The sequence below is a fragment of the Lissotriton helveticus genome, chromosome 1_1, assembly GCF_964261635.1.
Source record: "Lissotriton helveticus chromosome 1_1, aLisHel1.1, whole genome shotgun sequence".
Classification (NCBI taxonomy): Eukaryota; Metazoa; Chordata; class Amphibia; order Caudata; family Salamandridae; genus Lissotriton; species Lissotriton helveticus.
In genome coordinates, this window is record NC_136057.1 from 1,841,872,567 (window position 1) to 1,841,890,156 (window position 17,590).

A 17,590-nucleotide genomic window follows, 5' to 3' on the forward strand; every position below is an offset into this window, starting at 1 on the left:
CGTTTAAGTGATTTGTACAGCTTACAACCATAAGCTTAATTCCCAGCTGCACAAGAATGGCATAAAAAGCTACTGTTCAAGCAAAAGAGGGGGAACTTAGAAGAAGTGGACCTTAGGTGTGGGGTATTCTTTAGTACATGAGGGGAGTGCACTAGGGCCAGCTTCAGGGTGGTGTGCCTGGTGCTGACTGGGGAGACTGGCGCTATGTTTAGAATTAACTTAAGAGTTTAAAAAACATGCTGCAGAGTTCGTTGTGTGTTCTGCAGTTCTCAAGCAACAATAAAAATGCCACGATAACAATGGAGCAAGGCCAGAGTGTGGTCTAATGACAGTTTTGACTCATCAAAAAGTAGTGCAGAGGGTTAATATGCCTGGTGCAAAGAATGTGCACAATGCAGGTACCAGAAATGTACTTTATGTGAATAGCTCAGTGGGTTACAGAGATCCTTTTGTTACTTGCAGTCCATAAGTTACAATCCTAACATAGCACAGTGATCTATAAACGGTCATCAATGAGCTGCATGCAAACTGCATGGTATAGGTTAGAACGTTGTGTGCTTTTGTCAAGTCTTTCATTATCTTAATGTTGCTAAAAGGGTTTGTTTGTGTAGAAATACTTTCTTATTACTAAAGCCATCCTCAACCACGTGGTAAGTTTTAAATCCTGAGTTTGTGCTTCTCCAGATCAAACACTCTAAAATATACTGCCTACTAGTATGGATAACATGCGAGTCCTACACTGTGTAATCCTCAATGTCTTATGTAATATTTCCTATAGACTGATTTACACGTGTATGATTCATCGTTTAAGTATAATGTGTGTGATGTAAAGTGCACAGACACCCTACAGTGGTATGATTAGCACTATATAACAAATCAAATGCATGTGAGAGAGGGGGTTTGGAGAGATGAAGGACAGTGTTGGAGGGTGGAAGAGAGGGAGTCTGTGGAAAAGGAGGTCATGGGGGAGGCTAAAAAGATTTTCGCGCCGGGTGCCACCAGAGCTAAAGCTGGCCCTGGAGTCCATTTTTGTAGTGCTAGAGGACAGTTAAAGCAGTGGCCATCCCCGATTGACAACTTTCTTTGGGAAGAACATTTCTGATTTGCCCTAACCCGGGTGAAAATGATGGAGCAAGGATTCGCACGTAACGCGACTTGCTTGTAATCAGTCCTCTTGACATAACGTTAATATACTAATCAACATGTTTGTTTTATTAATATCGCATTACACAACATCTGAGGGAAGCTTGCATATGTGCTTTTACTAATGTTAATCCGCTTGCAATAATATAGCTGCTGCTACGTGGGATTTCTTACTGCGCATGCGTCTGTCACACTCACGTGACATGACGTATCTTTCGCTTAGAGGGAAACTTTCGCTTCTGCGCATTAAAACTAAAATGGCTGCTCTGTGTTACAGCATGCATGAAGCTTGCACTGCTGCTTTTGCTAAGCTGCTCATTCTGCTTAACCTTAACGCAATAGTTAAAAATAAAGTAATGGGAATAGAGTAGAGATAAGTGGTATACAGTGCATTCATTTATTCTGTGTTCTCAACCTGTTTCTTTTCTATTCTTACTTGTAAATCATTTTGGGCCTGACGCCCATCGCTGAACTCCATATTGAAAGAAACTGCGTCTGCGCAGAAGAAACACAAACCCTGAAGCACTGGCATTGAAACCCGGCCAAGGCATGACTTGCTAGAAGATGTTCCTGGGAAAGTCAACTTCTGACCCCTGCGAAGGAAGCTGAACTAAAATATGGACTACATTGTAATCATTATTGATGCATTCACTGCCGGGTGGAATAAAACATACGTGAGAAAATAAAATGATGGGCGGGAACGTAAACATTAATATTCATTCAATAAGCTTCATTGTGGTATGGTGTGATGACCTCTCCTCATTCTTTTGTCCAATCAAAATTGGGGATCCTTACACTTGCAACATTGGGGGATGGTACACTGACCTGGAAAAATAGTATAACTAGGGTAGGCTTAGCTAGTTAATTTGTACGACTTGTCCGAATAGCTGACCTGTCACTGACCCAACGCACTCAATAGGTAATCGGGATCAGAGGTGCTGGCGGAGCACTGTCAGAAGGTTCAAAACCCATATCGGGGTTTGCAAGCTGAAGTGCTGGCGAAGCACTTTGTTGGAGAAATCGATAACTCTTACCGGGTTCTGGCTGTTAGCTGCAGAGAGGGAGTAACGCAGGCGTTGCAACTTTAACTGCGGGTGCCGGTCTTAGCCTGTGGTGGTCCTGTCCTGATCCAATTTGGCTTTACCTCTCCTGATTCTGATCTGCACCTGCCTGCCTTTATGGTGCCTGCACTTTCGGGGTTCTGTCCTTTAAACTGACCCGTGGCCGGGGTTAGTTCTTCACACCATTCTAGGTAAATATACTATGTGGGTATGTCATTGTTCTGATTCCTTCTCTCTCCCCACCCTTTTGTCAAATGCGTAAAGACTGCTTTATAAGAACTCTTCACATTTTTATCCTAATCATTATTTTCCTAATTGAGAATTTTATATTATACAATGCTTGGATTATGACAATTTAAAAGATTTTAGATAAAGAGTTTAAACCTTTCCCGAGTTTGTTATGTTATGTTATGTTATAACAGATTTCTTAAGCGCTCTGTCACCAGAGGTTTCCTGGCGCTAATTGGATTGGGAAAGAAGGGGAGGAAGCAGGGGAACAAAGGAATTTAGTGGGGGAAAAGTGTTGTTTTTAGGGATTTCCTGAAAGAGAGGAGGGAACAAGATGACTTAAGTGCGAGAGGGAGGGAGTTCCACAGCCTAGGAGCTAAACAAGAAAAGCTGCGGCCACCTGATCTTGAGAGTTTGAAACGGGGGACAGCAAGGAGAGAGAGGTGAGTAGACCTCAGGGTGCGAGGGGGACGATAAGGAGTGATAAGGGCCTTGAGGAAAGCAGGGGCGGGACCAGTGAGAGCTTTAAAGATCAGACAGTGAACCTTGAAAGTGATTCTTTCGTTCACTGGTAACCAATGAAGATGGCGTAGTAAAGGTTGGGCCGACTGCCATTTGGGGATTTTAAAGACCAGCCGGGCGGCCTGGTTTTGGACGATCTGCAGCCTCGATAACAAAGATTTAGGGAGACCGTAGTAGATTGAATTCGAGAAGTCCAGCCGGGACATCACCAGGGCTATTAGGACTTGCAACAAGGCTTCAGGTGAAAGGAGGTGAGCGACTTTCCGAATCCTGTAAAGTTGGAACATGCAGGAAGATGTTACTGCGCTCACCTGTGCCTTGAGGGTGAGCCCGGAGTCAATCAAGACTCCGAGGCTCTTGACACATCCAGCAGGAGAAGGTGGTGTTCCGAGCTCAATCGGCCAGTACTGAGGGCCCCAAAAATGGGCACTTCTCCCCGGAAGGAGGAGCTCAGTCTTGCCCGGATTGAGCTTGAGTTGGTTTTGGTTCATCCAAAGCTGGATATGTGTCATGGCAGTCTGAAAGTTAGTGACAGCATCGGGGGAAGTGAGGGGAAAAATAATTTGTAAATCATCCGCGTAATTAAACACGGTGATCTCCCATTTACCCAGGGAGTGAAGAAGGGGTTGAAGGTACAAATTAAAAAGAAGGGGAGACAAAGATGATCCTTGAGGGACTCCGCAGGACGAGGGAACACTGGTGGCACAGAAGGGACCCATGCTTACTGCCTGGGACCTCTCCTCGAGGAAGGATTTAATCCAAGACAGAGCAGCCCCACAGATTCCGGCGGATTCGACACGGTGGATTAAGATGTTATGGTCCACCGTGTCGAAAGCCGCCGAAAGATCGAGTAAGACTAATGCCTGGGGTTGTCCTCTATCCTCGCTGCGTCTGAGATTATCCAGCACAGCGAGGATCACGGCCTCAGTGGAGTGAGCTGGTCTGAACCCGGCCTGGTTAGGTGCCAGGTAGTTGGATTCCTCGATAAAGTGCGAGAGACAGGTCGTGACATGAGCCTCAAGGATTTTGGAGAGGAAAGGTAGGAGGGAGATGGGGCGATAATTGGCCAGGGCTGCTGGATCGGCGCCGGGCTTTTTTAAAAGGGGCACCAGTGTGGCCTCTTTGAATGAGCTGGGAACTGTGCCTGAATTGAGAGAAGAGTTGAGCAAGGGGAGGATACAGTGGGGAAGGGTATGGCAAATGTCACGGAGCACGAAAGGAGGGCAGCAGTCCTTGGGGGATCCAGATTTCACACGAGTGGACAGTCTAGCAAGTGATTCCGGGTCGAGCGCAGGAAACTGAGAGAAGGTGGGTGTGTTGGCAGGGAAGGGGACTGATATAGCAGGAGGGAGTGAATGGGGAATGGAATTCTTAATGGCAGTGATTTTATCGGTAAAAAAGGAGTTTAAAGAAGTGCAGGATTCCAAGGAAGGAGGTGGATTCGGGAGTGTCCTGGCGTCCGATGTCAGTTCGCCAAGGACTTTGAATATCTCCTTAGATCTATTGGGAGCTGTTAAGATCCTGTTGGAGATGAAGGAGGTTTTGGTGGTGATGATTGCAACTTTGTAGGCTTTGCGCGCAGACACATAGGCTTCCCTGTCGGGGCCGAGGTAATGGCGCCGCCATCTGCGCTCCAATCGGCGCAGCTCCAGGTGTTGTTGCTTTAAGATGGAATTATACCATTTATGGGATTTATTAGGATGAGTGCGGGAGAAGCAGGTGAGGGGAGCAAAAGTGTCGCTGGCCGTCGTTAACCAGTGTGAAATGTTGGCATCCATAGTATTGATGTCCAGGGACTCGGGGAGTAGAGGCTGAGTTTTAGCAAGTAGGGAAAGAAAGGCAGGCGAGTCGAGGGTTTTCCAGTTCCGAGCGGACCCTCCAAGCCGGGAGGGAGGCCTGACCAGGCCCTTTATGAGAATGGATGACTCGATCAGTGAATGGTCTGACCAGACACAGGGGGAGATAATCGGGCCGAGAAGTGATATACCTTGAGTCCAAATGTGATCTAAGATGTTGCCCCCAGTGTGGGTGGGGGAGGTGACGTGCTGCGTCAGGTTAAGACTAGAGAGTGCCTCAAACAGTTCGGTGGCATGGGGACCAGCATCAGCATGGTTGAACCAGTAGTTAAAGTCGCCATATATGGCAACACGAGCTGAGGAAGTCATAAGGGCAGCAAGCTGCTCACAGAGGGTGACGGGAAACGATGGCATCGGGGTGGGGGGGCGGTATAAGACAATAAGGGTCAAAGCCCCCGCTTCAGTAGGCAGGCTGATTACCAAATTTTCAACATCAGGGAGGCATAAAGAAAAGGACTTAATGAGAGATAGGTCTTTGCGAATAATTGCTGCAACCCCTCCGCCACGACGGCCGTGAGGCCGGTTGGCGTTCAGCAAGTAATAATTAGGGGGTAAGGCAGCCAAGATGTCAGGGAGGGATAGGTCGGACAGCCAGGTCTCAGTGAGCAGCAGGATGTCTGGATTTTCCGCGGTCAGCAAGAGGAAGATATCAGTGTGGTGTTGGGGGAGAGACCGGGTGTTAAGATACAATATACGGATACAAGTTACCGGCGGCGCAAGGAGCAACTCAGGTGCACGGGTGAGTCTGGGAGAGACCAAGTCGGCCGCGATGCCGAGAGATGCCAAGCGGTCCCAGGTTGTGGATAGGAGAGCGCAGGGAGGCTGCTGAAGGGTTCTAAGTGCTAGAGGGGTGTATACCATGAATTGGGCAGCATTTCGGGGCCCTGGGCCCGTCTGGGCGCGGACGGGCGCAGACGGGCTTGCCTTAGGCGCGCAAACGGCGTGCCCGCTGCGCCCGTCCGCTGCGCGTACGGTAGAAGCACATGCTTTATGGCAATGCTAAGGTGGGCGTGGCCAGTTGCAGTGGGCGTGGCCGGGGGGAGCGGCCGCTGGAGGCGGCGAGCAGGAGTTCCTATGGCCGCTGCAGCGTCACCTTGGGCTGCGCGGCGCAGACAGAGGCAGGGAGAGTCCCTGAGGGCAGGTAAGCTAAAGTTAAAATGAGCGCGAGCGAGCGCTGTGAAGATAGAGGTAACATTTTAGAATGAGGGTTTGCTCGGGTCTATGACTCCCGCGGAAGGCAGGGGAGTTGTCCAGTCCAATTACACTGAGCTAGTAGTCAGCTCCTTAAGAAGCTCAGGTGGGCGTGGCCGATTGCAGTGGGCGTGGCCAGAGGAGCGCGAGCGAGCGCTGTGAGGAAAGAGGTAAAATTTAAGAAAAGAGGGTTTGCTCGGGTCTATGACTCCCGCGGAAGGCAGGGGAGTTGTCCAGTCCAATTTACACTGAGTTTGTGGTTATTATATTAGTGCAAATGTTCTTTTCCTATTATTCTAACACCCTTGATCCCTTAGGACTTTAGGTACCGGTGACAAGGATTGGTAAGTCAATCGTATAGGTCCTAAATGAAATTTATAAATCACTGATCAGAGGAAAGCCCACAGGTTACCTGGTTAGACTCACATACAAGTTTATGTTTTGTTTTATGGGCCCAGGTGAGTATGGTAAACCGAGTCGGGTGACCTGCGCGCTCTATCAAGAACAACAGCTTCAAAGCATATTAGCAAAGACTTACAGCGGATTTTGAGAATTCCTTTTCTCTTGCTTTCTCAAAGCGGCATATTTTGTCTTCGCTCATCTTATCCGATTCAGCAATCACATAATGCACTGGACAATAGGACTGCGAAAGACAGCTCAGCAACCTGAGGACTTCTGTTGTATGCCCACCTTTAAAAGAAATAGAAGCGCATTAAAAATTGGTAGTTTTATGAGACACACAATTTCGTATATAATAGGAAAATAAATGCACAGGGGTGTGTGAGTGTAGCAACAAACTAGAGAAATTTTCAAAACATCACAAATAATAACCAGTTACACAAGCACTTTTCATCCTATGCCAAATATATCTCTTATTGTTTGGTATAGTCGCTAACTACCAGACCGAGGTACAGCCCCAAAAGGCGCTGATTACAGCTTTGTGAGTCCTAACTAGTAATGTTTCGATGCAAACTCTTATTTGAACCCAAAACAGGATTCCACGTAGGGCGCTATTTACCTAAGTGCTACTTGTGCTCATTGCCCGTGCCCAATTTGCATACCCTGCACGATTTGTTCACAAGTTTTCAGTTTATTAAAAATGGTGAGAATCTTAAATGGCAAAGTCCATAACATTAGAATCGGTGTACCCTAGAATGTGGTCCAGGGTGTGAAAGTCATCAGGGTGGGCAGAGCTGAATCTACTTGGCAAAATCCATGGATCTTGAAACGTCTTCAAAGAGCCGCCGCCAATCAGTGCAAACACAAAAACAAACACAAAAACAAAAACAAAAAAACAAACACAAAAACAAAAACAAACACAAACAAAATCCCCTTCCAAGTTGAGCACACATTGTTTTGCCACAGAATATGATGAGACTTTCAGACCCACACAAAACGAGTGCTAGAGTGAATCAGTGTTAAAGACACCACAAGAAGTAGTATTGGGGGTAGTTAGAGAAAAAAAACACAAAACTTGTAAGACTTCATATTCTCATCACATTGGTTATCACCATTTAAGCCATTTTTAAAAATTATTTTTAAACATGCCAGCAGATTATAACATTTCCTGTAGATGAACTAGAACAGTGCACTTTGCAAGTAAATGCACATCTAAAAATCCAAAAGAACGTACTAAGGTTGGAACTGAAACATATTCTCATCTCAATAATGTGAAATGCTTGCTCTCTATTAAAACCACTAACCAGGAATGTGCGCTTCTCATAGAAGAACATTCCAGATAAATGTGACGACAGAAAAATGGAGGATGAAAACATTCTCAAACTGTTGTCCCCCGTATTTGTAATGAGTCTTGGCTTGAAACTTAATAGCAGGGTTCAAACAGCATGATATATGCTCTCCATGGATGAGGATCCTTCACCACCTTGAAAGAAATAAACGCCTGACCCTTTATCTTCTTACGTCCTCCTGAAATGAACACCATTCTTAGTGGATAGTTTGATTGCTACCATTTATTTCAGCCATTAGATTCACATGAAATGTCACACTATACTCTCTTTTCAAAATAGACCGAATGTGACTTGAAAACAGGGCCAGACTGGGATCGGACACCAGCCCTGGCAATTACGTCTGACCGTCCCCGGGGAGGGAGGGGGGCAGTCGGATGTAATTGCCAGGGCAGGAACACTGCTACTTTGCTGCTGCTGCAAAACCAGCCCCCAGCAACAAGAACGGCACCCACCAGTACAAATCCGGCCACCACTATTCCAGCCCACCGGGGGAATGCCCAGTGCCCGCTACGGCCAGTCCGGGCCTGCTTGAAAACAAATATTGGAGGATGCTTACTCCCCACCCTTCCCGGTTCTCTCTCCATCCTGCTTCCTCTTACATCTCAGTCATTTTAATCATGTAAATTTAGGTAATATGAAAAGAAATATACACCCAATGACCTTTACAGTAGCATTTAAGAGTGATATGGGCCGATAGTTCTGTGGATCGAAATAATAATGGAAGATTTCCATTAGGTAGTAGGTCCTGTCACCACAATAGCATTGAAAACATTTGTAAGCATAAATCTTGCTGCTCACGAACTAGATCCAGGGGCATCCCATCTGGACTCGGAGTCTTCCCTTTATTGTTTTTGCCCAAAACCCTTTTCACCTCAGACAAATTAACACACTGTAGAATACGCTGAGAATTATCAGTCCTCTGAGCAACTTGAATCGTTATTCTAGCTGTTGCCAAACTGAAGGGTGGCATAATTTAACCCAGTGTCTTTCTATGAGAGAACCAGCCTTGGCACAGTAAAAAACGACTTTGGAGATTTTTCACTGCTAGGACACATTAAACTCAAGTAGATATGTCCTACTTTTTGAAACACCATGCACTCTTGCCCTATGAACATTCAGGGCCTGACTTAGGGGTGACTTATAAGTAATAAAAAGGAAGGCTTAGGCCAGAAAAAGGTTTACTTGGCTAGGTCAAATTTGCACTTTTATAACTGCACACTGAGGCTGCAAGGGCAGGCCTGAATACATGCCTTGTATTCATTTTAGTGGTGGCAGAATAGGTGCTGCAGTCCACTAGAAACATTTAACTAACAGGCTCTGGGTGCACTGGGCACCATATGCAAGGACACTTACATTGAAGTTAAATGTGCCAATTAAGATTTTTTAACCAATTCGACACGTTTTTAGGAGTCACAGCACATGCACTGGGGCCGGGTTGGCAGGATCCTAGTGTACAGAGTCAAACATCAACAGAATCAGTTAAAAAAATAAATGGGGGAACTCCATCATGCATTACTAGCCCACGGGGACTCCATTGGGGAGCCCACTGAATTTAGCTCAATGGAAGCTCCGTGGGGGTATATCTCACAGTGTACAGATCACTTGTCATTAACTCAACAGATCTATTTGCAATTCTGTGGGGTCAAAAGGGAAACATGGGTAGGATCACTGAAAGACAGAGCTTTGAGAGAGGCTCTCATGGACCTGAGAGAACTAACAATTTCCTTATGGCTTCGCTTTATCCACCTGATTTATCTACACACCACCTACTTGATGACGCTGGAGTTATGGAGGGCTCGGAGGCACCAAAATTCTGCCTGTGTGCACTGGGAAGAGGAGGGCACAAACTTATTTCACATGATATGGTCTTGACCAGTTATAAGTAGGCCTGGGCGGAGTCAGCAGAGCGGAACTCCGCAAAATGACCAGAAAAGCTGCGAAGTGTGGTACGTCACTCTGCTTAGGCTGATTTTTAATGCCGGGTGTTTATACCATGCTGTAAAATTAGCGTTAAGGGCACCACATGCAGCGCAAGAGGGCGCTGCTTCTTTCTGCTGCTCGAATAGATGTTCTACTCAGGCAACAGCTTCCTCAATGCGCATGGAAGATTTCTCAGCTCGAGAGGTAGCGACCAGCCGTGACTGCTCGCGTTAAAAAATCTCAACGGGAGGTGGTCTGGAGTAGGATTTTCCTCATTTGCCAACTTAATGTTGGAGTGCCGCAGGAGAGGAAAAACTCTGCTCCGTGCAGCTACTCAGTTGTTTTGGAACTCTGCAAACTCCGTGAGCGTAATGGAATTGGACGCCTAGTTATAACAAGTTAGTGGGAATCATTTCTTCCTGTCCCATCATAGGTTCTGTAACACCCCATATTGAGCTCCTGGGATTAATAGCAAAAAAAATAATAATACTGCAACCAGGCCTATCAAGGAGGCCAGTGTTACATGGGCTAAACCTACTGCAAACTAGGCCTATACCACTGTTGTATTTAGTGACCCATAAATGTACAGGGTTTGGTGCAAGTATTCTTCAACGGCCGGGTCATACACCGACCCCTACTGTACACAGCCAAAGGTCTTGCACATGTCTGTATGGCAGAGGTCTTCAATCTGTGGGGCGAGACCCCCAGGGGGGCCGTGAAGTCCTGGGAAGAGGGTCCAGCCCTTACTTCTGCCTGGAACATGTGACCCTTCCTCTTGGAAACCATGATGCTTCATTTCAGTCGTTAAGATGCTTCAACTTAAGAAACGTAACCAACATACACCTCTGTGGCACGGCACGTGGCACGGCACATGGCTGCGCGAGACATCGGCTCTCAGGGGGTTCCAACAGTGGGACCAGATCAGGATTTCACTCCTTGGGGACATTTGGGTAGGAAACCACACTAGGGCCTTCTCCGACCAGCAGCAGTGTCACTCCCTTCATACCACCCTGTTTTATAAATACCTACAGCTTCCCCACGCTCTCAATACACATATTCCACCAGGCACTTCACTCCCTGAGTTTAGTCCACTAGAGGCTCAGGTCATGAAGGGCAACCTGGGTAGAGGGGGGGGGAGGGGGTGTCGCGGATATACCGCTCCCTTGTGAACAACGGCCCTGCCACCTTAGACTCGATCCGAACCCTTTGGGAGGGATGGCTGGGTCCCCTGAAAGAGGTAGATTGGCGAGACGCCCTTATGGCTCCAAAAACTCTGACGACCTCCTCTAAATTACGCCTCGTCCAACTTTACTACCTTCACATGGCATACCTCACCCCTGCGTGCCTAAACAGGGTGGGCCTACGCCCGTCGCCGGACTGTAGATGATATGGCCAAGCACCTGACAATTTTTACCACATGGTATGGCTATGCCCTGGTCTTGCATCCTTTTGGGTGGGTGTAGAGTCGGAGCCCACACACACATTCTGGGATGGCAGATTCCTCACGATCCCATGCGCCTTCTCCTAGAAATATTTGATGGCCTGGACGGCTCTCGAGCTGACAAATGCTTCCTGGGCACAGCGATGGCGGTGGCCAAGAGAGACATCGCAGCAGCCAAGTCACAGGCCAAGCCTCCTACTGTACGCAAGTGGCGCCGGGGGTTGGACTGGTGCGCGGCCCAAGAGGAACCCCCTCTTTGAGGCCCGAGGATGTCCTGAAAAATTAGAGAAGATCTGGGGCAAATGGCGAAATCTGCTGTTTTGAACTCTATGCTTGTTTTCCTTTTGTATTGCTGCTCTCCTTCTTCATCTGAATATGGCTTGTGCTGGGACAGTATATTTAAGCCATGCCTCCTGCTGTATGTTGATGATGGACTTCGGTGTGTTGTGCACTTCTATGCTGTCTCTTATGTTTTTACAAACGCTAATAAAATTGATTGTCAAAAAAAAGATGCTTCAACTGAAGTTAATTGAGTCTCCTGTGCTGTGAAAGGAAGAGGCTGGGCAGACAGGTAAAACAATTCCTCATGGCAGGGTGCCTGAATGAAATGCAATTGTGTATTATGAGTTAATCTGCAAATGTAAAGGGTGTTTGGGAGCGATTATCGCTTTAATTGGTTTGTGATGGCAAAGATTTGGGGGAAGATTTTGCACTGTGTTTGCGTCACGAAAGTGAAACATATCTGTGCAAAATCTTTCTCTATTTACTTTCCAGCACTAAACTTGATTAGCGCTGGAAATAATGGAAAAGTAATGTGAAGCAGCGCAGAACCATGGGGGCGTACCATGGGTGGAGCATGGGCATTCCCATGCAACCACCCAAGGTTTCTCACACTAAACTCAATTTACTAAATAAAGTAGATTAGGTTTAGTGTGAGAAAACCGCCCTTTTTAAGTAGGCGCACGGAGGGAGAAATGCTTTCATTTCTCCTTCTTTTTCCGACTTTGCATGCGTGCTGCACTGCGCAGCACACAATCAAAGTGGGAAAAATGGTTACCCTTTCTTTACAAAACCTATGCTATACTAATGCACACACCCTAGCGCTATGGCGCTAAGATGTGTGCTTGGCACATGGCTGCTGTAATCCGCGCCGGTGCAAGGGAAAGGGGAGGAGAGAGCCATTTCTCTGAAGATATGGCACTCTCCTGCCCCCTCCCTGTCGCGCAACGCAGCGCTGCCTCGCAGGGGGCTGCACTGCGTGAATATTTTATAAATCTCCCCCATGGTTTTGTTTTGAGTGGTAGTAGGAAGAGTTAACAACTGGGCTGTGTAGAGCATGCTTTTAATCGTAATTTACACAGCGCTTAGTACCACTGAGGAGGTGTTGAAGGGACAGTTATGCAAAAGAAAAAGCACTACTTATGGTCCGGTATTACTAAAATCTACATTTTGGAAGCTGCATTTTATCCTAAAATTATTTGCATAGTTTGTAGCAGTCTATCATATAATGTGCGTAATGCAAGAATAACATAATGACTTACACATTGACAGTGCCTTCTATCACAGGTTGTGACCTCGTAGCACTAAAAATACACAAGTCACTATTCCCCACTGCACCAACCAAATGTAATTCTGTTGCTCTGTGGTTACACACAGACCTCTGCAGTGCATTAACTAATAAAGGTTTCATAATGTACTACAGCGCATTTCCCACTGAGTAATAACTTTTTCAAATATATTTTACATTTAAGCTACACATTATTTTATATGTAGCTACCTGCTGGTGAAGGACCTAAATAATAAACAAAATATTTTGGGGCTGATTTATGAGAGGCTTGTGCCACCGGAGCATCACTTTTTTGAAGCTCTGGCTGCACAAGTGTCTCAATCATATCTATGAGGCGACGCTAAGTCACGCTGCAAGGCTTTGCATGGCCTCATAGATATGGAGTAAGACAAAGTAGCGCAAGTTGCCGTGTTGCCTTACTCTATGCCAAGTTGGTGTTTCATGGGCATTGCGGTGGGTGTTCCCATGCAACACCCATGGATTTTGCAGCTGCCCCAGATCTACAAAATCATGTAAAACTGGGGCAACGCCAAAACCTTATGCCTCCGCAGAGCAGGTGTAACTAGGAGAAATGTTTTAATTTCTCCTAGTTTTTTCCTCCTTCCATGCCTGTTGCATTCTGCAGCTCACATAGATAGAGAGACCCAAACTATCTCTGGATTGTTTTTGTACAGGAAGGTGCCCTTTCCTGCACAAAAACAATCCTGCCTACATTGGCGCTCGGCAAGAATTTGTGCGCCAACGAAGTGGGAAAGTACAGGAATGCACCATATTTCATAAATAAGGTGCATACCTGCCCTTTCACATTGGCGTAGGCCAGCGCAGGAAGACTTGCGGTGCTTCCTTTTGCCAATTCCTCATAAATGAGGCACTTTGTGTTTAGCCAGGCCTTTGACCACGCTTCCACGCTCACGGACCTTTAGTTTGATAAACACTGTTTAACATTATTTCCCCACTGTAAAAATGATTTGCTATGGGAATTGGGGGTGTTTATGGTTGTCAAAGGTTGTCAATGATGAGGAATACCAAGTTCTAGACATTTGTGTCAGGAGGGGGTCCTTACGCCTAAATAATCTTGAAAGGAGGGTATCCGCATCAAAAAATGTGAAGACCTCGGCTGTATGGCCTCTGATTGCAGGGTATGCCCAGAGGCCTGGCCATGCTTTCAATGCCATGAATAAACATCCTCACAGAGAGCAGACTGGACAGCAGATGACCACTGAAAAAACTAGGAATTTGCCTCAAATTTCGACAAAACATTTTTCAAAACCAAGGTATGTGAGCATGAAACGCTGACCACACTAGATGTCGTTTTTTTATTTATAAACTGGAAATGTATATGTGTAATTCCAAACTGCATTGCTGCTTAAATGTTGCCTCTTTAAAGGAAAGCTGTGACATCTAGCCATAGAAAAACATTTACTTATGCTGGGCGTCCATGCCCATAATCAGGCCTCAAGAAATCTACTCGCCCACTGAGTCAGATGTTATCAGGGCGAGCTATTTTTAGGGACTACTGGTCTGGTCTGTTGAGAGACTCCAACTGACAATGAACAGGTGTTCTTAAAATTAAGAAAGTGAAAGAATAATATAAAGATGGCTTTAAATCTGGTTACATCTGTGGTGCCTTCAAAGACAGAGGTCAGATGTCAGCTTATGTCTAGTTACAGATTGTTCCTTATTTTATCCTGGATATTTTGCTACAAAATACTCTAACTTTGCAGTCAGAGCAAGTAAAGTGAAGTGCCTGACACTCAAGCGGTTTGCAATTAAAGACTATAGGATATCAGTTGTTTTTCAAAACAAAAATCCTGTAATACCTTCTAAATGAACTATACAAATATTTCAAAATATATTTCAGTTGTTGGGAAAGCAGTTTTTTTATTCTGGTGCGTAATGGAAACAAATACTTTAATAGGATCAATAGAAAGCAGGACACCATACTTGGTGATGTGCAAAGGATAAATATTTGCTGAAACTCAATTTCCCCATTATCGTTTGTACGCTATATAGTTTTATAAGTGGGAAAGTTGGTGGCCATTTCAATGGAAATGTGCTGTCAATAAATGACAGTGCGCTATCACATCATGCTTTAGTAACAAATCTATTAAAAAGGAGAGTTTTTAAACATGAACCGAGAAACATTCCTACCCTCGCCCTGATGACAATGCTATTAATAAACTAAGAGGCAAGTGAGGGGTCATGTGTAACTTTTATGTGGGCTAGATTTTTAGTATATGTGGTGCAAAAGTTTAGTCAATTAAATCAAACATGAGTTTTTGTACAGTTGACATGCAGAACTCAGATATTTGAAGGTGCTCTCATATTTATTTATGAAGAAAAAGAAGACTATGAAATAAAAGATTTGTCTAGGATCAAAATAATTAGACCAGTTTATGGGTCAAGGGCATCAAGGTTAGGATGAGTAGATTATTCAAGCCAGTAGGCCTGCAGTTCTAGTAATATTTTAATGATTTTTAAGGTTTGATAATGCTGCTCTGCCTGGGAATCCTTGATTTCTTCTTATTGGTTCACATTAGGTTCTGTGGAGAAGTGTGGCTCACTGGTTAGAGGAGGCAGACCTGGAAGCAGAGGTCAGCCCGGGACCAGGGTTCAATTCCAGGCTCGGCGGGGTCTTGAGTCCTAAAATGTCCATGGACTCGACAATTCTCGCTCCGGTGCCTACTCGATTCACGGGTTCACACTCTGCGACTCTGGGCAATAGCCTGCTTAATCTCCACAACGGCCCCTCGCGGCGGGATGCCTGGCTTTCACCTTGCGGATACCCTGCTCGGGTTATCTCACAGGGGAATACCAGGACGGGTTCCCTAAGCAAGCGCTTAGAAACCGCTTGGTGATTTGCGCTATATAAATTCCTGTACATTTACATTGAGCTGTGCCATCCCTTTCGACTGGCTGCCCAGAGGGTCATGAGAACTGTAGTAGTCCCTTCCTACTGTATCTACACTCATAATACCCTCTCCTCCTCAGGTATCCAACCCAGGTGCAGGTAAGCACATTCTCCAGTGGCAGTGAGAGGGTGATAGAGGTGTTGTTAAGGGAAGCAGGCGGCATGGATCTCTTTAGGCCGGGAATTTTGGGACAGGCATGGGTCATGTGTCAGTTGATCGGAGGTGGGTGTGGCTACTGCACTACAGGTCTGCTCATCCCCAAGAAGTAAAATTAAGAAGGCAAAAGGAACAAAAGTTAAAACCCCTGGTAAGGTGAGGTCCTATGCATGTGAATTTGTGGTGAAAGTAGGCAATTCCGCACAGGTAGTAATACTCCCTTCAAGATCTGACTGTGACGACACTCTGGCACTCCTCAAGGAAAGACCAGGCAAGCAACACTCGAAGAGAGTCAGCTGGTTTACTCCCACCCTCCACGAGTCCAGATGCACTGCGGATGACTCAAGAAGAGATGGAGGAATAACAAAACCCTGGAAACCCACGCTACTTTCAAATACGCACACCACCTCCTTCTCAAAACCACAAAGAAAACAGCCCTCCAAGACAGAATCAGCACCAACGCACACAACAGCAAAGGACTCTTCGCCATTGTCAAGGAGTTTGCCAGGCCCAACAGCAAGACCACAGACGTCGCTCCCTCCCAAGATCTCTGCAACAAACTCTGCATTTTCTTCCACCATAAGATCAGACAGAAATATGACAGCTTCGACACCCTAGACCTAGCCGCACCGCCCGCCACCTCCGCACCCCAACAACAATGCTCTGCTGGACTTCACTCACAACAGAGGATACACTCAAGTCCATGAAAAGCATCCACTCAGGAGCCCCATCAGATCCTTGCCCATACCACATCTTCCACAGAGCAGCCGCCGCCATCACACACCAGCAGCGCCGCACCACCAACTGCTCCATCGAAGCAAACACCTTCCCCCATGACTAGAAACACATTGAGATCAACCGCCTGTTGAAGAAGCCGTCCTCGGACCCCACGGACCTCAGGAACTTCAGACCCATCTCCCTCTTTCCCTTCTCAGCCAAGGTCATCAAGTAGGCCATCAACGCAAAACTCTCTGTGTTCATAGAAAAGAACAACGTTCTGGACACCTCCCAATCCAGTTTCCAAAGCAACCACAGCACGGAGACCACACTCATCACCGCCACCGACGACATCCGCTCCCTCCTAGACTGGGGTGAGACCGCAGCCCTCTTCCTACTTCACCTATCGACCACCTTCGACACCGTTTCCCACCGCACCCTAATCACAAGACTCCATGACGTCTGCATCCACGACAAGGCACTGGACTGAATCCACTCCTTCCTCACTAGCTGGACTCAGAGAATCGTACTACCCCACCCCTCTCAGAACCTACAGAGATCAGCTGTGGGGTGCCCCAGGGCTTCTCCCAGAGCCCCACCCTCTTCAACGCCTACATGGCCCCCCATTGTCACGGACTCAACATCGTCTCCTACCCCCACGACAACCAGCAGATGCTTTCCCTCACCAACGTACCCACAACCGCTATAACCGACTTCCACAGTGGAATGAAGGCCGTTGCCACCAGGATGAAAGACAGCTGCCTCAAGCTCAGATCGGACAAGACTGAAATACTCATCCTGGAACCCTCCCCTTCAGCCTGAGATGACTCTTGGTGGCCAGCTGCTCTGGGACCCCCTCCCACTCCGACGGACCATGCTCGCAACCTATGCATCATACTGGACTCATTGCTCAAAATGAACTTCCAAATCAACGCAGTTTCCTCAGCCAGCTCCCACACACTCCGTCTGCTTCGAAAGACATTCAGATGGATCCCCACAGAATCCAGAAAGACATTTACCCTCGCGCTCATCACCAGCAGACTCAACTACAGCAACACACTCTATGCCAGCGTCACCCAGAAACAGCTCAAGAAACTACAGAACATCTAAAATGCAGCAGTCAGACTG

At 46.6% G+C, this 17,590-nt stretch overlaps 1 protein-coding gene across 1 annotated transcript in view; it reads right to left on the reverse strand.

Moving 5' to 3' along the window:
• ALG14 (ALG14 UDP-N-acetylglucosaminyltransferase subunit) overlaps positions 1 to 17,590 on the reverse strand; it is a 319,292-nt gene that overhangs the window by 273,314 nt on the left and 28,388 nt on the right. Inside the window, exon 2 of the mRNA XM_078659210.1 lies at positions 6,540 to 6,691. Coding sequence (XP_078515336.1) covers positions 6,540 to 6,691 — 152 coding nt within the window. The remainder of the gene's footprint in view (positions 1 to 6,539; positions 6,692 to 17,590) is intronic.